Source organism: Citrus sinensis, chromosome 5 (genome assembly GCF_022201045.2).
Source record: "Citrus sinensis cultivar Valencia sweet orange chromosome 5, DVS_A1.0, whole genome shotgun sequence".
Classification (NCBI taxonomy): domain Eukaryota; kingdom Viridiplantae; phylum Streptophyta; class Magnoliopsida; order Sapindales; family Rutaceae; genus Citrus; species Citrus sinensis.
The window spans coordinates 37,141,401-37,164,902 of record NC_068560.1 but is presented as its reverse complement, the minus strand read 5'-3'; the positions used below and the strand labels follow the sequence as shown (position 1 = coordinate 37,164,902).

Genomic DNA, 23,502 nt, shown 5'->3' with positions numbered 1-23,502 from the left:
TACTCATATAAATTATAAGAGAAAAGAAACTTTTATTTGGAAAGAATTCAAGGATTTTAATACTTGCAATTTTCATCTCTGTGGAGAGTTTATGTGGATCTTAGATCATTAGACATTGGAGAATTGAAAAATTGAAGAATTGAAAATTTGTCATCGATCACTTTAAGAAAATCCTTTAGGATCGTGGATCAAGAGGGGTAGTAATTATTCAATAGAAGCATATTCAGTCTAAGATTGAGTAAACTGTATTTTGATTTCCATTCATCATTCTCGTTCCAACCCATTTTGATTCTTGTCTATTCCAATTATCCTTTAATAAACACACCATAATACTAAACTATCAAAGATTCAAGAGCGAGCAATGAAGCAAAGGTCCAATGCTTTCCACAGTAAGAGGCCAGAACCATTTCTTGGCTTACATGACGAGCATGGTGGTCCAATCTCTGGCTACAGTTTCGTCACAGAATTTAACAGAATGTGTAAACAGCTGCTACAGGAAATTAACAAGGGGGTAACAAATGACAACTAATCAACAATGGACGTTGAAGCTAAGGGGCCCCGACACCTGTTTTGTTGCTTCGAGTGTTTGTAGCTTCGACTTCAATTGGATGCTATTTGCTGCCGGCTTGGTTACTGTTTTGGAGATTTTTCCAACTTCGAGATTTGACAACTGTATTACATTTAATTTACTTACCCTATATATTTGGATTTTAATTCCCTCATGTTTAGGCTAATTCAAACGAAAACTTGTTTTGTAATCCTTGACTTTTTATATATGTTAACGATTCAGTCACCGACTTTCGAAGATTTTGCCAAATTTATACCAGTTTGTATTTTTGTCATAGCACTGAACCTTTGATTTTGACATTCAATTCATATACATATGTCCTGTCCAATGTGCAACTAATGAAAGCCCTAGCCATCCGTCCGTATTCAAAATTAAAAAGTCATCCAAATGAATTACCTAACCATTTTGATTTTGACAATCTTCTTCGTATCAATTTAGCTTAAAATTCCTTCTAGTGGCAGTAGTACTGCAGTAGCGTTCCTTTGACTCTAAAACTCAACGTTGCCCCGCGTTTCGCCCGTCATTGTGCTACATTTATTAATTATTTCCATTTCTCTTTTGGTACATTTGTAATCATAAAAAACAACCCAGCTCTTAGTTGTTTCCCACATCATGGGTTGCTTATGTTATTGTCGTAAGCTAACCACTTGTTTTCCATTTGAGTACTTTTTTTTTTTTTTTTTTTTATTTTGTAGTCCACTGATCTCCTTATGTATCTAATTTGAGTAATAATGAAGATATAATGCGACATAATTCAAAAGGTTGGATATATCGACTTTTGAAATGTCTATTTGTTTCTTATGTGATTGTTTAAATATGTTTCTTTTTTTGGGCATGCAAAACATATTTCAAGTTTGAATTTATTATACAATAATACTGTACCTCCAAATTAATGTCTCAAACTTTTCATGATTTCATTCCAATCGTTAAGTGACATTTACTTATTGGAATATGAATTTTATCACTAATAAAATTACTTTTTGCTTGATTGGACCATCCAATTAGTGAATGTGAAGTTAGATGAGATGATAATTGATTGGGATATTAGTTGGGCGGTGTAACATTACTTTCGGAGACAATGACATATACCTTGCCCATGATAGCAATATATTAGGTAATATTTTGCTAATAAAAGATAATATCCGAAGCTTTGTAGCTCAAATGTTCCCAAATATACCACTGTCTTAGAAATAAAGTGGAGGTGTTCACTGGTTTAAGATGAAATGACTAATAATAAATGTTCTATCAAAACTCAGCAATTTTATTTGATTAAATAAAATCTTATCTTTATAAATTAATGTGAGAGATCAGCGTTACGAAGAAAAAATAATGAAATAACCACAAATTATTATAAATATTACTTTTATCCTTAAAAAAAAATTGATGTGACATAATATAGATAGTTGAATAATAAAATTATATATTTTTATTCGAATAATCATATTATGTTGATTAATTTATATAAAATAATTTATTCAAAATTTACGTGTTTACCTAATATTACTAATGAAGAAATAAGAAAATGCAAATTAACAAACAAATCTGACAGTACTTGAACCGAATCCCGAATAAGAAATGTGTGTGTGACAAATTAACAACAAATCTAACACTTGAAGCACCACATGTCGTAAATTGGTTGTGGGACGCAGCATCAACCGGTACAGTTAATTAATTAAGGTGCCAATTAGTTGAAAGGCTACGCGGCAGTAGGCTCTGATGGGGGGTGGGACTCGGGTGTCGTCAATTAAGTCCAAGTTCGATTTTGGGGTTGGGATATTCCTTGGAGTCCCATCATGATTAATTATGGGATTACGCTTTGATATATTGTTTATATGCAAGCTTAAGTTTATGCTCGCTTTCATGGTTATAAAAATAATTATGTAGATTTTAAGTGCAGGCAAGGTTAGTGAGAGTGAGATAAGAAACAAAAGTTTTGTTTGGAATTAAGGTGCTGTAATTTTTAGGATATAGTTGCTGTGAAAAAAAAATTATAATTATAAAATAAAATTAATAATATGTAGTAAATATAAATTTTAAATAATAATTTTGATAAAATTATTAAAGATATAATAAATTTTTTATTATATAAGTGAAAAATCACGTCAATATAGATTCTAAATTACATCAGTTAGTGTTTATCAAACATTTTAGTACTACTGTCCAACTTCAATTTCAAATGCACTCAAACGTGTATTAAATTTTAAAAAAATTCAGATGCATGAAAAACATGAATATTTTTTTTTTTCCAAGGGGTACATGCAATAATTATTTTTATTAATGCGAACGAATAACGTGTTGTAACTAATGCTTGGTTATTTTTATTGGGCTGTTAAATTTTTTTGGATGGCAGGCCCACTTAGTAGAAATGAAAATTTTCGGCTCAAGTTGGGCCAATTGGTGGACATCAAAGCTCGCAATCTTTTAATAACGATGGTTATTTATTCCATCATCATACAATCAAGGAAGTGAAAAATGTGCGAGGGTTGTACAGTAAAACGGCACAGAGATGATAGATCTTTCTCGGCACATCTTCAAGATCAAGGCGATCCAGCTCCGGGCACGCTCATTCGTGGATCCGGTGAGCCCGATGGTCCCGTCTGCGGCGTTCGCTGTACAAGTTCCAGAGACTGCTCGCCTGATTGACTACACACACGATCAGATTTGGCGCCGAGACATTTGACTGCAGCCATTGTCACCCTTTTGGCTCCTAGCCTTGGGTCCCCCTTAGTCGAGCTTCCCTTGAAATTGGGTTAGGATTTCGAAATTGAACGAATCAATTGTATAAAGTAAAAATTAAGGAAATAACTTGCTGCTTTTAGTTCAATATTCTTAGCTTGGGTGTGTCCTAAGCTCTAAACGCTAAAAGTTAGTGGTAGGCACGTGATAGGGAGCGCTGTAACCTCTGTACTGTTGCCTTTCTTGAGACAATTATGTCATGTAACGGCCAATGCACCAATAATATTCGTAAAGGGAAACCTACGCTCTATCATTTCAGTCTATCAATAATAAAAACTAAATTCTCATCATGTCCAGCACATGCGAGCCCCAGTGTGAGTGTGACCCCACACTACCTTCGAAACTGGACCCCACCCCTACATATAAAATCTCCCATGACATCGCCATTGCCAACCCCCCCCCCCCCCCACCGTCTTAGCTACCAAACGCCGGATTCGTATCTGTACGCGACACGTGTGTCGTATCATCCTCGTATCCGTATTGAAATCGCTTGGTTTGGTTGTGGACAGGATTATTTACGCCTATTATCATTATTATTAATTAATTCACTATTCATATATCTGATTCTGGTACAGTAAAGGCTTCTCTTAAAAGGGCTGTTCGCTTTTAAAGTAAACGCTCTATTTATTTCTAGGATGTATACCTGCTGCTTTTTTGTCGGATTTGGTTCGACGGTGCCTTAATAAAGAAACAACAACTTTAAGCAAGTTATACTAAAAAAAAATACAAAATTTCAGGTGCTAAAATGTAATTTGAAAACCCGTATCTTTCTTTCTTTTCTTTTTTTTAAAAAATAAAAAAAGGGGACAAGAAAAGAAAAGAAAAGAAATTGGTCTAGTGATTTCAAACCCTATGCCCGAACAAAGTTCCACCCTCCCTTGCAAGAAGAAAGGATTACGTACTTTCGTATGTTTACATTCTCAGACTGGATGTGATTTCAAACCGATGGCACTGTGATTATCTTATCTGCATGATGACTTAGGGTTACGGACTAATACTAATACAATAATAATCATATGCTAAAGTGGCAATTTGACGAATGACGAGAAGATAAGAAAAGTTACAATTGCAATGGGCTTTGAAGATCAAATTGCTTCCCATTTTCTTCTTTTAGGGCATGCACTCGACGCTCATTGGAAAAGAACCTGAGGAGGTTTTCGTCTTGATAGAGTATACAATAATGAGTTTTTTTTTTTCCTTTTTTTAAAATCTTCTTTTTAAGAGAATAATATTCAAAGATCTTGGCAGCAGTCTTGTGAAACAACTTGCACGTATTATCATTATTGTCAAATCAAATAATATTATTTAGCCGGTAGTAGTAACAGTACCAAATATTTTTGATTGAGGGGGCACCAATCCATGTGGAATTTGACTCAATTTTGAGGAGCGAGTTGCACCGATAAACATGTTGAATGAAAATTGAGTAGTATTAGTAGTAATAATAATCGGCGGGGACAGGGCGAAAATGAATGAGCGATACAGAGCGAGTCAACCAGGAGAAAGCGAAGCACAGGGCTCGAGAGTGAAAGAAAAGACAGTGACGCACAATTATTGGGACTCTCGCAAATCATCATTCACCACCCAATTCTTCCTCTCTCTCTCTCTCTTTCTTTACGTACCCAAAATTTTAATCCTAAGCAATTAATTTTTACTTTGCTTAATGACACACCCTCATTAAAATTCTGCTCACGACTTCACTAAATTTGAGGAATAGCATCCTCATCTAGAGTTACTGTTAGAGCTGCTTAATAATCTGATTTTTTTTCTCCCTTCGAATTTAAAACTCGTTCTTAAAATCAAAATTTTCTTTTTTTTTAATCTTAAATTCTATGTTAAGTCGTATGCCATTTATTTCTTGATTAATAATTCTTTATAAAATTTAAATGAATCAATTGTATTATTCTTCATAACCAATCAATGAATATTATATAATTCAAAATAACTTTTTAAATAAATAATTTAAAATGTCTAGCATTACTCTTACTCGTATCATTCATTCTGTGATGTCTAAGGGTTTGGAATTGCTATCACACACACATATAAAAAATACTATTTAATTAATTTAGTATTTGAATATAATTGTTTACAAGACATCACATAAATTACATCACCTGCAACGGTAATCGTTACACTTCATTATTTCTCATTTAACTTTTATATAAATTGCCCATACGACTCACTATCGTACCTCGGAAGAAGATCGATGCCTTTATTAATATCCACAAAAAGGGTAACTTCGGCTTACCAATATAGAACAAATCATGTGAAGCCCAATTCATCAAATTTAGGAGCTCCGTGTCCGCTAGCAATAAACAAATTAAGCCAATCGATTAGAGACAAAGAAGCAAGAGTCAACAACAACGAAAATTAAAAAGAAGGCTCTACTGCCTCGGGCCCCTAATTGCCTAATCACAACTGGCATTTAACGTTAAAGACACAATTATGTCACTAAAATTGGGGTACTTAACATATAGTTTCTTTGTATTATTATCATCATTATTCTATAATATAACTTTCAATTAGCCGGCTTTGGTACGGCGGGACAGAGGCTGCCGGAGTCCGTACTCGTATCATTTAACCGAATTGAATTGTTTAACTCCAATTATTACTACCCACTAATTTAATCGGTTTCACGTGATTGTTTGATAAAAGAGGTTCCTTTGTTTTCTTCTTTTGCTTCGCTATGAGGCTAGCTACATTTGAGAAAGTCATTTTCCTACTAGCAAGGGATAATTTTATGGAGTCGAGCCCTATTGCACAACTTTCATAATCGTTGAAATCCAGTAATTTATAATTATTTCCTAAATGCATCAACCAATATATATTAATTATGACTGCAGAAATTTAATTTACATAAAAAAAATTTAATCTCGATCTGTTACAAATTATATTATCAAACAATTATTATTATTATTATTACTAGAAAGATGAATTCAAACATTTATTCAAAGTTGTGTTACAACTTACAATTATGAATGAACATATAATAATGGCACGAAGAAAAGGTGTGATTATTAAATTAAAAGTAAACGGACAACAGTTGTAAAAAAAAAAATGAAAAAGAGGAGCAACAGTGGCAAAAATATTCAACGATTTTGAATTTCTCATGCATGCTCGGTTTTAGTCTTCGATCAACTGGTGATTGAAACGAAAAAATTGAATTAAGAATAGTGATTGTACAAGAGAATGGGTGGCCACTAAAAATAGAAGGGCCATTAGTAACATCAAATCAGGATTATGAAATTTATAATTGGTCGTAGTTAGTCTTAAATCAAAGCGTGTGAGGCATGGAAAAATCTGATAGTCAAATCACGAAGGAAAAATTTTATAATAAATGTGAAAACCGAAGAGCGTCTGTGAGGTCACGGTTTTAAGTTCAATCAACTCAAAAATCCCACATTAGTTGTTTTTAGCAACTTTTTAAAGCTTTTCATTATGCAAAGCTTCAAAGTCGGTGATACGAACACCGCTCGAGGGGCTTTGCGGTTCCTTTCATTGTTTACTTAATTAGCTTAGTAATTGATGATGTAACATCAAAGGTGTTGACCCAATTTTTTTCTTTTGGAAATTTTCTTTATTACGATGTATATGCTGGAATAAAAAAATTTTATCATTACTTTAATTGTTTCAATAAACAATATTGTTAGGACACCATTTAGATATTCTAGTAAAAATGAAATCAAAAGTGCTCCCAAATTTTCTTTTAAAAAAAAAAAATCCGGTTAAGATTTTGATTTTGTTTAGCTTTATTAAGATTAATATACACATATTTCCCCATTTGTCTTTCTATGGTTAGTTTTAAGGAGTCGTGCATGCTCAAGCCCGAAGTCTAAAATTTGTAAAATTTAGATTGAACTATAAATAGAATTGTATACTACTTTAAAATAATTATACAATTTTAATTCAAATCCAGACATTTAGAATCATAGACCTAAGCACCATCAGAGTTTCAAGTATTTGAAATAGTGACAAGTATTCAAGTTATTGTTATGGATTTATGTGTTTAGTCAAGAGATATCTGACAGAGATCATTAGCCAATCTACTAGCTCAAAAAACAATTAATATCATATCTTATATTTACCAATTGATTTAGCTAGTAAAATATGTTATCAAGACCATGCAAAGGATTTCAAATAAAGTTATAAAGAATTTTAACTAGCTTTCATATAAATATTTTTAAAAGGAGTAACGTTGACTATTTCTAATTTTTATTTTAAAATTTTATGTAAAATGGTCTCATATTTATAAAGTGAATGATGAAATAACATATTTGTACTTACTTTAAATTTAAGTTGAAATTTTGAATAAAATTTCAAATGTTCGTTCTAACTCTTCAAAAACTAATTAATAATACTTGTATGTTTTCTTAATAAATATTTCTTATGTATAAGAGGTAATGAATCCAGATCAAGCAATATAACACATTAGCACTTAAGAGTCAATGCTAATATTTAATAAAATAAATAAATAATTCTGACCTGAATATGTATTGAATAAATAACTTGAGTACAAATTGGTAGTTAAAAAAAATTAAATCTTATTCATGCACTCTTGGTAAGAGATTTTTAAACGTTAGCATGAAGGGGGTCGTATTTATTTCGTAAATAATTATTAAGAAGAAATGAATCTCGATCATGTAATATGAGAGGGGACTTTAGAGTCAATGAAAAAATGATTACAAAGAACTATGAGAACCGATACGAGGCATTGACGAGCAAAATTAAATATTCTTTTTATCGCATTACAGGCTAAAGACAGATTAGAAGAAAACACTCGAGAATTCCGAAAAACTCGATTTACAATTAAAAAAAAGAAGAAAAAAAAACTTTGGAAACTTATAAGATGATTATGTGTCAGTGAAAAACACACGATAACGAGAAAAGCTAGCCTTACTGATGCTCATGACAGGCATTTCCATTATCAAAAAATTGGTTCAAAAAAATTATATATTACGTGTCACGTGGGGAGGGCGTCTGTGATACTGAGGAATGGGAGACAAACGTGAGGTTATAATTTGTCTTTTTAATTTTTTCTTTTAATAGATTGCTTCGTAAATTAAAAATGTGAGGAAAAAAAAATCAAATCAATAATCTTAATTACAGGAAGGGGTCAGAAAAAGTACCAGCGGGTTTTCCGGTGCAAAGGACGAATGACAAAAAGCTGAAGCCGTGATACGTGGAAGAATTTTAACCGTCGGATGATCATGCAAAGATCATAGTGTTATGTTTGATTGCCGATTAGATTCATTGAAACTGCAAGAGAACTGTGGAGAAGTGCCCAAAGAAATTTTTCCTATCCATAAGTACAGATTTTAATTTTTCTTTGCCTTTTATTAAAAACACAATAAAACTTAAAACAGTTGCAAGTGAGAGAGAGAAAAAAGGGGGGGTTGGCTTTTGTCTTAAATGAGGATTGTGTAGCAGAGTGAGCGGTGCAGTTGCCATGGCGGCTTTGCAGAGCTCTAATTCTGTGTCATTATTGCTTCGAACAACGAAAGAAAATTGAAAGAGCTAAGTCAATCAAAGCAACCAACCATCCTCCTTTTACTATTTTGCCCTAAAAATAAATACTCTCACGGTCTCACTACTCGATTTATTTTTCCTCAAAAGCTGCAGAACCAGACCAAGATCACCAAGGGGGAAAAAAAAAAGAAACAATTTTAAAAACCTAGCCAAATAACCCCATAATTCAAACCCAGAAAATAATTCACAGTTAGCTAGCTATCCACAGTAGTAGTTGTACTGAAGTGATCACCGTAATTGATATAAGTACTAAGTTCATGCTGCTATGGATTTTTGGTCTAAATTGAGGTGCAAGAAATGGCAGGGTGGTTCTACTTAGGAGGAAGAGAAGAAGCAAGAAGCAAACAAGAAGAAGAAGAAGAGAAAGAAGAGAATCTTTATTTGTACAGATCATCAGCAAACGAGGAGATCTACAATAGCACCAAAGGGTTTGAATTATGGCCGCAATATTATCACCAGCAACAAGAAAATATGAGCAATTATCTGTCGTTTGGAGTGGGTCCTAGTCGAAGATCATCATCAAACTTCATCAACGCTGCTGCAGCTTCTGATGAGTCATCAAGATCGGGTGGTTTTGTGATGAGGCAAGGAGTTGGTGGAGGAGGAGGAGGAGGAGGAGGAGGAATGAACTGTCAAGATTGTGGTAACCAAGCTAAGAAAGATTGTCCTCACATGAGATGCAGAACTTGTTGTAAGAGCCGAGGGTTTCAGTGCCAAACTCACGTCAAGAGTACTTGGGTCCCCGCTGCTAAAAGGCGAGAGCGCCAGCAGCAGCTCGCAGCTTTGCAAAGACATCAACAACAGCAAGAACAACAACAGCTGAATCAACAAGATTCACAACACCACCACCACCACCACCACCAGCAACAACAGTTTCGAGGAGAGAATCCAAAAAGGCAGAGAGAGAATCAAGGTGCGTGTGTCATACTCACCACCACCACTACTTCTCTTTTTCCCCTATGTTGTTTTACTGTACAATATTACAATACAATACAATACAATACAAACAAACTAAACTGAAAAGAGTGAAAGAAATCTCGGGTTCAATTTTTATGAGATCTTGTAGAATTCTAAAAGAAAAGCTTTTTCTGTACAACAAAATCGTATCATTTGCGTGTGCGCAAGTCTACTTCCATAGTTGCCTTCCCCACCCACCTCCATTATTTCTCTTCCTCCTACTGTTTCCTAGTAAAACTGACGAAAAAAGTTGGTAAAAATTAGCAGTGCCTACAAATCTTTCTTTCCTAAATTGCTCAGCTTATTAGCTATGATTTTATTCTTTCTTTTTGTTTTGGTGTTGTGATTAGGGTTGGAAGTGAGTCAGTTCCCATCTGAATTGAGCTCATCAGCGGTCTTTCGTTGTGTACGAGTAAGTGCCATTGACGATCCAGATGAAGAGTTTGCGTATCAAACGGCTGTTCATATCGGAGGCCATGTCTTCAAAGGAATTCTCTACGATCAAGGCCCTGAAAATCGTTACACCGCTGCAGCTGAGAGCTCGCATTCGCAACAACTGAATCTTATCACAGCAGCGACGGCAACAACGACCACCACCACAGGCACAGTAGCAGCTGGTACAAGTAACCCATCTGCCAATTTGATTGACCCTTCACTATACCCAGCCCCTCTTAATGCTTTTATTGCTGGTACGCAATTCTTTCCACCTCCAAGGTCTTGAATCTTGATGATATAAAGGCCTGCAGCTTCCGAGCTAGCTTGCCTTATTCCCTTTTACAAAACTTCATTTGTCAATTGTCATGCAGCTACTATAAAATTAATTGTTGCTTTTTTTGCTATGTGGGTAGTTTTTCTAGTAGATTTTAACATCCAATGAAGTACAAAGCGGATATTGATGATGATGCATATGATATATATGGGGATGTTGGTTTTTGTTTTTCGAGTTTCAATTGAGATTTGCTTAGTTAAATTTTGATATTATCGATGATTCATGATATATTGTTTTCGTTCTTAGTGTATGTAATGGTTGCAGCATGTGGATGCGTGTTTTTTTTTTTTCTTTTTTAAATTCTTCAGTATATTTGTTTTTGTTATCTTGCTTAATTTCTTTATAATGTGTTTTTTTTTTTTTCCGTGAGTTGATTTTGTGTTTGCTTTCTGGTTGGTGTTGAACTAGAAACCACTTTTTCCTGCTTATCCGTTTTCTTGCCGGATGAAAATGGGACGAGATAGGTTTCGTGTTTGGTTAACCAAAGAATTTTTAAGCTTTTTTTTTTGTTTTTTTAAATCTCTGAAGAAGAATAAAATAAAAGAAGCAGCGCATGGGCAGGCTTTGCATTTTGCTTGCAAGTAGCCTTTCTTGCATTGTTGTCAAATGGCAATTCCCTCATTACAGCTCCAAAAGTGAAACCACAAAAATGAACAAGTTACGACTTACAAGCTGCTCTCTTTTTACTCTTTCTTCTCCTTTCTCTCTCTGCGTGTCTGTCTACATACGTTTGTACACAATACTTATATACTTAAATAGATTACATCAACAGGCATTTATATCAACTACTTGCCTGCAAGACGATAAAATTTGGCTGGCTACTTGAACAGACGTGCATGGATGTGACCCTCTTAATAGAATGGAAAGTGCTTGTCACAGCTCATTAGCTGATAAGGTTTAATGCTCTTCCCTGCAACTACACACATGTGATTTATGTTATATGTAGTCTAGAACTAATGATATAGGATATGGTACATACAGTTTAATAGGGGATTAAAGATGCTTCCATAGACTCCTAGATTTAGTACATTGGAAACAAGCAGAAAAGCTTGTGAAACTTTCCCTACTTCTGTAATAATCTGACCCATAACATGTGCTCTTATGTTCAGTGGATTAAGACACTACACTTTATAACAGATCCATACACTATAGTTGTGATTTTTTCTGCTGTACTTTATTTATCTCTCTGACAATGGGATTGAGTCATAATATAACAAAACTGTTGTAGGTTCTTCTTGTACTAATAAGAAGCCACTCTAAGAATTTTATATTTTGGCGCTTTAGTGTCCTCTTTTGTTAACTGAGGAGTTGTACTCTTCATCTTCATTACAGTGAGAGAAATTTTAAGTCTTTTTGGGCAGAGTTTGTGGATTGATATTTGCCCAAGCCACCACCTGGAATTGAAAATTTTGGTTTATATATAACTCTTCGGTCATCTTCATGAATGCATCATCAAATGCATTGTTCATTGTTAATCTTAACAGTCAACAATTTTTTTTTCTTTTCAAAAAGCAAAATTTCTTCTTCATTATCAAGAAAATAGAGTTACAAACTCTTTAAGTGATAGGAAATATGTCTTTTAGTATTTGAGATTAGCTCTTGGGTTATTAATATAAATAATTGAGATAATTCTCAATTTTTGAACTAACTTTTTTGAGTGTGAGTTAGTTCTATGGACTTCTATATGCCACTAGAAGTAAAAAGTAATTTTTTAAATATAATTTAAGTACTATTAGGATAAATTTGCAAAGAAAATATTCAAAATATTAGCGCCTCCACTGACATGAGTTATTTTACCTGTGTCAATGCTTAAAGGGATGAATGGAAACACCAGTTACATGCAGATTGCTTACGGATACATACATTTGTAGGTAGTGATTCATTTGATTGAATCTCTTGTTACGAAGCACAAGGGTAGATTTGAATTGTTTTTATTATGAGTTATATAATCTATTATTTTTCTAGCCTAAGAACATCGCTAAGGTATCAGATGCAAAATGGATTTGAAATTATAGGAGATATATTATTAGAGTAATGTTACGTATCCCTAATGAGTGGAATATGATGCGGCATCGATGAAGTGAATTTACAATTTTCAAAATAATTTATGATAAAAATGACAATGTCATTTTTTTAATAGGATTAAATAAGTTTAAATTAGAGGAGGATCCTCATTCTTTTAAATTAATTACATATATATAGTTATTTGCCAACGTATTATCATGTCCCCAATACATTTCCTCAAATCAGTCGATTCATTCTTCCACTAGTTTGCATGATTGATTTATCTTTATATATCAGCAAAGTAGACTTAGGTCATTATTAATGGCATCATGGTGATGATCACTATTGCCATAATTCACTTAAAGTACCTTTTGAAGAAACACTTGATATATACCTAGAAAGAGTTATAATTAATTGCTTCTGTAGAAACGGTTTTCTGTGAAAAACTTACTACAAGAATGTGTCCATAAGCAACCTAATTTTGGACAAGCCAGAAATCTGATGTTTGCCATGATTTATTTCCCACATTCATAGGAGTTTGGCTATGTTTCTGCTTTACAAATATGATATTTTCTGGGCATTTCTAATAATATCAAGAGCTCTACCCTTTTCAAATGAGTAACTCAACAATTCGATGCTTTGACGTTACACAAGAATAAGATTCCGTGTCCTTGATAAAGGGGTGATTGGAAACAGAATTTCTCCCCTTTCACCCCAGTCACAATGAGTAATTAATTTGGCGGTGCTTTAACGGTTCCGGCGGGGCAAAGGAACAAGAAAAGGGTAGGGTAAAAGGAAACAAATATACAAGAGAAACAAACAAAAGCTCAACGGTGATGTTAATTTCACGCTATGGATATATGGCTTCTGTGATTCCATCCTAGAATTAAGGGGAGTCAATAGTCAAGTCAAGGACTAGAATGATTGGTTGCTTTGCTTCTCCCAGTCTTCGTCAACATGACTTTGACTCTAATCATTACTAAGTTCCATATATGCACATAAAGATTACGAACGCCTAATCCTCAAATGATTCAGACGAGGCATACATTAATAATATCACACACACGCACTGTACGCCTGTGAGTGAGGAATAATAATCAATATCCATATCCTTTGTTGCAATGCCATCGTCAAGCTGACTAGATAAATCTAAGCTATCATGGCATTTTGCTCTGTAGAGACCGTTCCCTACAAATTCGGTGAAGTCAATATGTTTAACCAAATTGAGTGAGCTAGCTAGAAACTTTTTTCTTTGCCCCTATTGTCCCGTTCTTAAACCGATCAAGTCTTCTTTTGCGATACGACAGCATGCATGCCATGGTATGGTTTGATTGGTCCCCAATTATCTTGAGTATTGCGTAGTGGTGGCTGCTGGCTAGGGTTTCTTACATACAATAGGCGGTCTAGGTTGTATTTAGCCGCATGCAAAATAAACTGAAAGTCTTCTTCTTATTATTGGCTTTTGTTTCCGAGGAGATAGGCGGCTAGCTACAGTACAATGTGGTCCAATTTCAGTTTGATCCCCCCCCCCCTCCCTTTAATTTGCATGCGCACGAGAGATTTTATAGACAAATTTAAAAATTTAAAGTTTATATGATTGAAGGAAAACGGAATAATACCAAATGTTTCGTTTTTTTATTTTCCTGTAAAATGGGTGTTATAAGAATATGTATTATTTTTAAAATAAATGAGTGATGATATTTTTAACCCCTAAAAACTCTCATCAAGCCCTATTTTTCAATTATGTTTAAAGTTACCCTCATTAAAAATAAAAAATTTCAAAATCCTAACCCACCTCCACCACCACCAATCCTTCGTCGCCGATTGACGGAATTTTTCAGCAGCCACTGATAAAAAAACCCGTCAATTATTTGATTATGGAAACATAATAATTAACGTGACGAGCAAACCAAATGTCTAATATTGGCATGTGAATGTTGCCTTCTTTTGGGTCGGTTTGCGCAAATCTTCCCAATTGACTCGATTCGTTACTTACAATTATAATAAGCTCTTTCATCCCACAAGCTTTCAAACATGGGAGTTATTATTACTACCACCAATAAAATCGTAAACTTGTTTGCCATCTTCAGTCTAAAAATACTCTCCTAATTATCCAAATAATGAGGGTTTTGGTCAGCTGGCAGTGGTGGGAAGATGGCTAAGTTTCTGGAATTGTTTTTGTTTTAGTCATATATTTTTTTTTATTTTTTCATAAGAGTAATTTTGAAACTATATAGGATTAATTGAAAAAATAGGGACTGGTGAGAGAAATGAAGGGGTCAAATATCACTACTCATAAGTTTCTCTAAAAATAGGATTAATTTTTTTAATTTTTTGTTTTAGTTACAAGTAGGATTAATTATGAGTTTTTTAAACCCGTATTTTTTCTTTTTACTTAAATTTAAAATTATTATTTAAATATAAAGATCATTATTTCATTGGTACATTTCACCGCAAGTAGGTTTTGTTTTTCCCTATTTTCTTAACTTCTTCTCTTTCTCAGATTTTAGTTTCTTAACTGTTTATCCTCTTTTTCATATATTTTCTGTTGTGATCATTTTAAAGTTCTTGTTTCAATTTTATTTGAAATGTATTTCAAAGATTGGAATGGTGAAAATCCTCAGAGTTTATGGGTAGTACAATCATTTTTTAATCTTCAAAATTTTCGTGAGAAAATTTGATCCTCTTATTTTGCAACATATCGTGACAATACCGGAAATTGAAATTTCTGGAAGAAAGAACTTCATCCCTTTACAATTTCATTCACCGGTTTGCTGAGAGAATCAAAATTGAAATAGTATGGAAGATAGAATATGGCTCTTTTAGTAATTTTGCTAAAAATTATTTAGATAATAAAAAGGGTGGGGCTATTTGAACCCACTAATTTACTCAATAAACCTATTTTTAAAAATATTTTTTTATCATTAAAATACCCCTAAATTAAATTACAGTTATGGACACTAGAATATAATTTTTTTTAAAAAATTAAATTTTAACTCTTTAAACCCATTTTTATATTCAACATAGTTTTATAGAACCCTAATCAAATTTTCATTAAACTCTAATCAATCAAGAGATGCGATTCTTCTCTCAAGCCATATATTTTGTTAAATCGGCACATGTGATTTAATTCAAAGTAACAAAATTAGTTGTTATTGATTTGATGGATATTGATTTTATGGAGGAACAAAATAATATTGACAATCATGAACAATTATGATTTTTTTTTATATTTGATTTTTGTTTTTTTCCCTTTTCCATTCGAAATTGATAGACTATGTTGACAAATTTTCCCTTTATTTGAATCATGAACAAAGTTGGCTGTTCTTTGACTTTTCGTCTCATTGCATAAATTTTCACTGCACACTTGAATGCTTGCAATTTAAGAGAGGGATTGGCTACAATTTTTAAACTAAACAATTTCATAGTATTCGTTAGAAATATATATAATATTCTTCATATTATGCAGGCGGGTCACCACGTTATTCCATCATACAAGATTTTTTCTCACCAATATAATATAACTCAAAAAAATAATTTCATGATGACAACTATTTTCTCCATTTAGAATGTTTTGATTCATTTGTCCTTGAACGAGGGCCATTCACTCAAAATTGATTATTAAATTTATAATTAATAATCAATTTCCAATCTAATGGGTTTATAAATGAATATTATGGGTTTAATGAGTAAAATCACTATTATTATAAAATCTGGGTTTAGAAAGGGTATATTAGGTATTTTAGTGGGTTTATTGAGTAAAATTTAAAATTTTAAAATTTAAAGGTGGGTTTATTTAGTAAATAGATTTATTAAGTAAATTGGTGAGTTCAAATAGCCCCACCCTAATAAAAATTTTAATTAAAAAGGGTGCAAAAAAGAAATTGACAGTTCAAAGTTTCATATATTCCCTTGTAGTTTTATCCATAAGCAAAGGGGTTTTAACTTTGGACAAATATCCACCAATCACCTAATGTTTTGTACTTTATTAAAGATTATACAAAACATTTGTTCTATTGCATCTTTCCATCTAAAGTTTACAAAGTGGGTTAGCATTTTCACTTTTCCACTAACATCACTAGATGATATAACATAATATTAAAAAGATGACTATTTTATCCTATTTAAATGACATTAAAAAAAAACTTATTTTCTAGTTGTTGGAAGCAATAACAACTACAAAATTAGCTATATAAACTCATCAGATTTGTTAATTTAAATATATAAAATCACTAAAATAAGTTTACTAACTAATTTCTAGCTAATCTACAACATAAATTAAGAACTGCTGCTCATATAATCCATTTTAAATAACATAATTTCGTTAACAATAATAAATCTTCAAAAAAATAAATAGAAACAATCATAAATGTATAAAATACATTCAAAATAACCATAAAACCAATTATGGAAAACTTTGAACATTATAATTTATTCCTATTAATAAAAGATAACAACATAAAATCGGTTAAGAGGAACTTAGAGTTTACAATTTATTTTAGAGTTTACAATTTATTCCTATCAGTCCAAAACAATATATTTCAAAAGCATCTAAAATAACAACTAATAAGTGGCGTTTTATATTATGATTAAAATAGTTATTTTTTTATGATATTCTGTTAAATCCTCTAACAGTGTTAACGAAAAAGTGATGAAATTTGTATACTTCAAGAGAAAAGCTGTTAAAATTTTTGGCTTTTTTTTTTTATCAAGTGCAAAATGTTAAGTAATAAGTTGGTATTTCCGATTTAACTTTTACGGTTTTTATTTTTTTAAAAAAAAGTGGGATGGATGATTGGATGCGAGAGCCGGGCCTAAATTTCCAAAAATAATGGGTGGGAAACTGGGAATTTCGGCCCATTCCGAACGTTTTAGGGAAGCTAAAACGATCCGTTTCATGTGACGACAGTTGCCAAGTGCTATTGTAAACGACGTCGTAGGAAGGATCAAAATTTAAATTTGTCCGACCAATCACGTGGGCGTCAAAACGACAAAGAAGCAGGCAGCATAAACACCCGCCATATGACGAATCCCGCAAAAAGAATATTGAATTAAATTCATTTTTTACGCCTGTAAACTCGATTGCCCGGTGAATTCCCGCCGACCGCGATCGGATGTAAACATGATATTGACAGAATTGTTTAATCAAAAAAGGAAAAAAAATGGTCGTTGGTGGTTGCTGCCCAACGATGGATCTTCTGCGGTCGGAGCCGATGCACAATTGATCATTCCCATCGAATCAGCTCATTGTACGATCTCGTATCTCGGTGGCCTTGGCCTTTTCCAATTTAAAGATGTGAGTAAACTTCTTAAATCAATATTATGATGGTCTAAATGACACGATATATAAAAGTTTGAACACTATGTGAAATTTTCATTTTGTTAGTTCAAATTTTAGATCAGCAGATATTATCAATGAAATGTATTAAACGAATAACTCTTATTTATTAGCTGGTTTAGAAATCTTGACCAACTCAACGGAAGCAGGTCTCGAATTTAGAATTATGTTGATTATTTTCTAGGTTTTTGTTGTTTTAAATATTTTTCCAGTTAAACGTTCGTGGATTTAATACATAAGAGTGTGTTTTCTTGTCTGCCAGCTCAATGCTGGAAAAAGCCTGTTTCAGCAGACATTTGCTGCTCAGGTGCGTTTTATGTAGCTTTCAATTGCATTTTGATATAAATTTCTAGTCAATGCTTTCATTCTTACAACAGAATTGTATTCTCATAAAATGTGAGTGTTTGTTGAAGTAGCATTTGATTTTTCTATTAAGTGACTGAAAAATGGTTGCCTATTCAATTTTTGTGAGCATATTGAATAGGATATTTTGCTCGAGTCTTATGATATGTTTCCATTTTGTTACTCGAAATGTTTGTGATCCTAAGTCGGATTTGTTACGATACGTTGTCATTGTCCTTTTGGAAAGTCTTTATATAACCACACATACGCATTATTGTTGTTCTGTATTTATATTTTGTTAGTAATTCATGGAAAATTTGTATGAACTTATAACATCTTACCCACATATACCTTTGTACGCACGCACACGTGCATGCATGTGTTTTTGTATTTTATGTCTGTGTTTATCATTTTATTATTCAGATGAAAAGATGTGGAGAAATGGCTAGTAAGCTACGCTTCATCAGGGAAGAAATGTCAAAGGCAGGTTTGCTTCCTTCAACACAGTCTGCAGGCAGTGTGGATATTGATTTTGCCAGCTTGGAGGTATGTTAGTTCCTTAGATTCTAGTCTCTTGATTTGTAAAGCTTTTGATGCTTCATATTAAACAAATTTCTCATAGACATGGCTAGGTAAAACTTGGAGAACTTGAAGCTGAACTGATAGAGGTGAATGGACATGATGAGAAGTTGCAACATGCTTACAATTAACTGTTAAACAGTATAAGCCTATTCTGCAGAAGGCATGGTTTTCTTAGCTGCTGATGCCTCTCTGCCTTTAGAGCTTTTTAAAATTTTCATTATTGGTGTGGTGCAGAACTTTTGAGATTGCAATTCCACTTTCTCATTACTGTACTAGCTGTCGCACTTGAATTTTCCGATTTATGATAAGTAATTTTCATATCTTAGATTATGAACAATTGCAATCTCTCTTACTATCATATGTTTTGACAATAGGGAAGAAAATTCTTATTGCATATTGTCATAATCTCATTGTAATTCACTTAGGCAGAGAAAATGGAGAACAGTATTCCCCATGATGTTACATGTATTACCCTAAGTAGCATAGTATCCTTTTTTTGTCCCAGAAAATGGTCTTAGCAGTGAAGTTATTCTGTTACTGTTGTCTCATTTCAGGCTGGTGAGTTCTTTTCATCTGCCCTAAGTAGAGCTGCAGCTCAGCAGAAAGAACTTGAATCACATCACCTTGGTGAAGGATTCATTGACAGTCCATTGTCAGTGGAGCAAGTAAGGTTCTCTAGCTTCTAGATTCCATTTTCCTACTATCAGTTCATATCTTCTCTTTCTCATTTTTCTAGTGTTGGTTATAAAGTTGATGTTGTTTAGGAAATGGTGACTGATCCATCTGCAAGTTAACCTGGGATTTGTCAGTGGCCTTATTACAAGAGAAAAGACAATGGCTTTGAAAGGATTCTGTTTCATGCAACCAGGGGCAATGTGTTTCTGAAGCAATCTGTGGTTGAAGATCCTGTCGCTGATCCTGTGTCTGGAGAGAAGGTTAGTGCTTAAATTTTCGAATTTACTCAATGAAGCCTTAATCTTCTACTATATGATGTGGATTGTCTGAATCTGTTTATGCTGTCATGCTATATATATATATATAGAGAGAGAGAGAGAGATTGTGGACTTTTTAACTTCTTGGAAGGGTATAAGCGTGTGTTCATCGTTACTTGCACGTGTTCATTTCTTAACTTGGTTCCCTCATAAGCAATAGGAGACGTTATCGTTCTCTTATTTTCATATCTACACAATTTATTTTATATAAAAATGGAATTATGCTACATATTTTATTTTATACCTATTCTTCCAGATTGTTTCTTCATGTGTCTTTGTATCCCAACTGATAATTTTGCCCATTTATCAGAAAAACTTATAGGTGTCAATTACAGGTTGAGAAAAATGTGTTTGTAGTCTTTTACTCTGGTGATAGAGCGAAGAAAAAAATTGTGAAAATATGTGATGCTTTTGGAGCAAACTGCTACCCATTTACAGAATACTTGGGGAAACAATTTCAGATGATTACAGAGGCATGCATTATTCTAAATGGGTGTTGGCTGTACAATTGCAGGCATTGTAATTCTCACAATGACATATCTTTTATTTTGGTCTTACGAATATGAAATGTTTACCAATTACCATTGCTCATATCTGGCATCTGGATAAAACTCGGTGGAAATCCATGTTCTGGGTGTTCTAACTGTTCCATGTCCTGCTATAAGTAGTTAATTACTTGAACTGCAGTCTGAATCTTTTTGACTACTCTAATTCCTAGGTGTCTGGAAGAATTTCAGAGCTGAGGACTACCATAGATGTTGGACTGGTGCATCGGAGCAATCTCCTACAGACAATTGCTGACCAATTTGAGCAATGGAACCTTCTGGTTTGTAGCAGTTTTTTAATTTAATATCCTTCGGTCATTTCCATCAGAATATTAAAATCTATAGCTTCTTTGTTGTAGAAGGAAAAAGTGATTTATCGCACTCTAAATATGCTCAGCATGGATGTGACAAAGAAGTGCCTTGTTGCTGAAAGCTGGTGTCCTGTTTCTGCAGCAAATCAGGTTTTTCTTTTTTAATCTTTTTGGTAGATAAATCAGGAAAGAGATAGAGTAAAAAGTGGTTTCTTGTTCATCTATGTTAGTTTCCTGTACTAGTCCTGTGTGGTTTTCTTTGTTCTATCTTTGCTTAAATCAGATCCTAGTTCAGTTCATGGTTGGATAAAATATTTAACTACTGTGGGCTTGAATTTTGCAGATTGAAAATACTCTGCAGCGAGCAACCATCAACAGCAATTCACAAATTGGGGCCATATTCCAGGTTTTGCAAATAAAAGGATCACTGCCGACCTATTTTCCGGACAAACAATTTTGCTTCTGCTTTTCAAGAAATTGTGGATGCATATGGGTGAGTCGCTTCTGGGGATGTTCACTCTTGTGATGTGAATGGTACCAAAGTTCATTATCACTGCAAGAAGCATAGGTAGTAAGATATGCATATGTTAATATGCTAACTCTGGAATTCTAAATATTCCACTTCATTTGGAAAATTTCTTCCACTGTTCTGACAATGATTTGATAATCCGTGTCATTTCATCAGCTGGAATATTCTATCCATGTCATTTATCAGCTGGAATATTCAATGATGTAGTACGCATATGAGGTTGGCAGATTTCCATTCCATTATGATTATTTTGACTTTTAATATTTATGAAGATAGAACCAGTCTGCCTTCTTTGCTGGGAAAGCGCAATCATTGTGAATTGGTCTAAGAACAATTTCTTAAACATGCACGAATAAAGATAATATGCATTTTGCAATGAGGGAAAATAAATTTTCCTCTCAGGTAATTGGTGCCTTGCTTCTTGGTTATTTACAGTAGGCTGTAGTTGCTCTGGATTCCGGCCTTTTTGAATTTTTTTTCTTCTATTTTTCTAACAACAGAAGCTTGGAGACATCGTAGAAATGACTTTTGGTGGCCGTTATGTTATTATGATGATGGCGCTGTTCTCGATCTACACAGGATTGATATATAATGAGTTTTTCTCAGTCCCATCTGAGTTATTTGGGCCCTCTGCTTATGCATGTTGTGACCCTTCCTGCAGGTACATAATCAGTGTGATAGACTCTAGAATATATGGGCATACATGGTCTGTTCATGTAATTTACACGCATCTATTGTGTTGCAGCGATTCTACTACAGTAGGTTTAATAAAGGTGCAGCCCACTTATCCATTCAATGTTGATCCCAGGTGGCAGGTACCCGAAGTGAGCTACCATTGCTTAACTCCTTGAAGATGAAGATGTCAATCTCATTGGGGGTAGCATGGAAGAACCTCGGGATCATATTAAGCTAATTTAATGCAAAATTCTTTGGGAATAAGATAAATATCTGGTAAACTACTTTGCTAAATCATATTCTTGCATGTGCAGCATGTTCAGACGATTGATTCTTGCATGTGTGCATACCTTCATGTTAGGTCACGCATCACATTGATTACTCAGCAATGTGACTGTGCTTTGTTTTCATTCTCTTTTAAAGAAGAATAATTCTTGAGGCATTTATCTGTCGTGTGTGTCCGGAATGCTTTTTGGCTTGGACAATTCTGGCTCTCTTTTGTTGATCAGTCTTATTTTCAAGCTTATATGACTGTTGTGATATGATTTCATGATGATGACTCAGTTACCCTTCTAATTGTGGACTATTGTAGGCACTAATTTGTTCCCCAGATGATATTTTTAAATAGCTTGTTTGGGTATCTTTCTATCCTCATAATTGTGAAATTGTGCACTGGGTCTCAAGCTGATCTGTACCATGTGATGATATACATGTTCCTGAGTCCAACCGGTGATCTGGGCGAAAATCAGCTTTTTGTTGGCCAGAAATTCCTACAGGTATGAATTTTTCAATATTGATTATGTGGTACTTGTTTGACTCTACATTACCTGAGAATGGCGGTGGCTCTTTTGTTCCATAATCAGATATTGCTGCTCCTATCGGCACTTGTAGCTGTATCATGGATGCCGTTTCCAAAGCCCTTTCTTTTGAAGAAGCAATATCAGGAAGTATGCTTGAAATCATTTTCTTGGTTATCAATTATATTATTTCGGACATTAATTGTGTTTTTGAAGTTCTTTTGTAATTTTTTCTGTTCATCTCTTTGATCCCCTACCATTTCTTCAGAGGTTCTGAGGTCAGTCCTACACGATACTTCATGTATAAGCCTTTTAACCAGAGCTGGTCTGGATTACTTGGCTCTGGCTCGACTGTGGGCTCTAAATATGTCAGTTGTTTTTCATCTGGTAAAGAAAGGGACATGCCATGCTTAAAGGACGGTGTGTATTAACCAAAAAAATATAAGGAAACATATTGCTACAGATATGCATCATCTCTCTTCCTTTTCACTGGAAAAATATTTTGTCCAATTGTGCCCTACACATACAGGATTGAGGGGAATCTCCCGCCTTGAATCTTCTAGGCCGGACTGCTGAGAGTATTAGAATGAACTGAAATAAAATTTTCAATACATAATGCAATTTGCTGCGACGTTGATAAATGGATCCAACAAATGGCTGGCATTATGCTGCATCTCTTGATTTCTTTGCTTCATCTTACATTTATTCTTGATTGAAGATCTTTCTTAAATGCATACTACTTTCTGATTGTCTGGTTTTGCTTTGCTCAGTCTTGCTAGTTGTCTAGTGTATTTTCGGTTAATTTATATTTCTATATTTTCATATTAAATAAAT

At 33.7% G+C, this 23,502-nt stretch overlaps 1 protein-coding gene and 1 pseudogene across 2 annotated transcripts; both read left to right on the top strand.

Annotated features, from left to right (window-relative positions):
* Positions 1-8,488: 8,488 nt before the first annotated feature.
* On the top strand, positions 8,489-11,763 carry LOC102608794 (protein SHI RELATED SEQUENCE 5). 2 transcript variants are annotated; one of them, XM_025095881.2, is made up of 3 exons: positions 8,489-9,740; positions 10,135-10,473; positions 11,313-11,763. In XM_025095881.2, exons 1-3 carry the CDS (start codon positions 9,125-9,127, stop codon positions 11,438-11,440), a joined length of 1,083 nt encoding a protein of 360 aa, XP_024951649.2. In that variant the 5' UTR covers positions 8,489-9,124; the 3' UTR covers positions 11,441-11,763. The 2 variants fall into 2 exon arrangements, with proteins under 2 accessions (XP_024951649.2, XP_006473585.2); XM_006473522.4 differs by having other exon boundaries at positions 8,524-9,740; positions 11,326-11,763.
* Positions 11,764-17,550: 5,787 nt separating this feature from the next.
* Positions 17,551-23,417, top strand: LOC102624209 (V-type proton ATPase subunit a3-like; annotated as a pseudogene).
* Positions 23,418-23,502: the final 85 nt, after the last annotated feature.

Coding starts and splice junctions, on each gene's coding strand:
- LOC102608794 (XM_025095881.2), top strand. CDS start 9,125: ATGGCAGGGTGGTTCTACTTAGGAGGAAGAGAAGAAGCAAGAAGCAAA. Junction 9,741..10,134: donor AAGGCAGAGAGAGAATCAAG/GTGCGTGTGTCA, acceptor TGTTGTGATTAG/GGTTGGAAGTGAGTCAGTTC. Junction 10,474..11,312: donor TCTTAATGCTTTTATTGCTG/GTACGCAATTCT, acceptor ATACTTAAATAG/ATTACATCAACAGGCATTTA.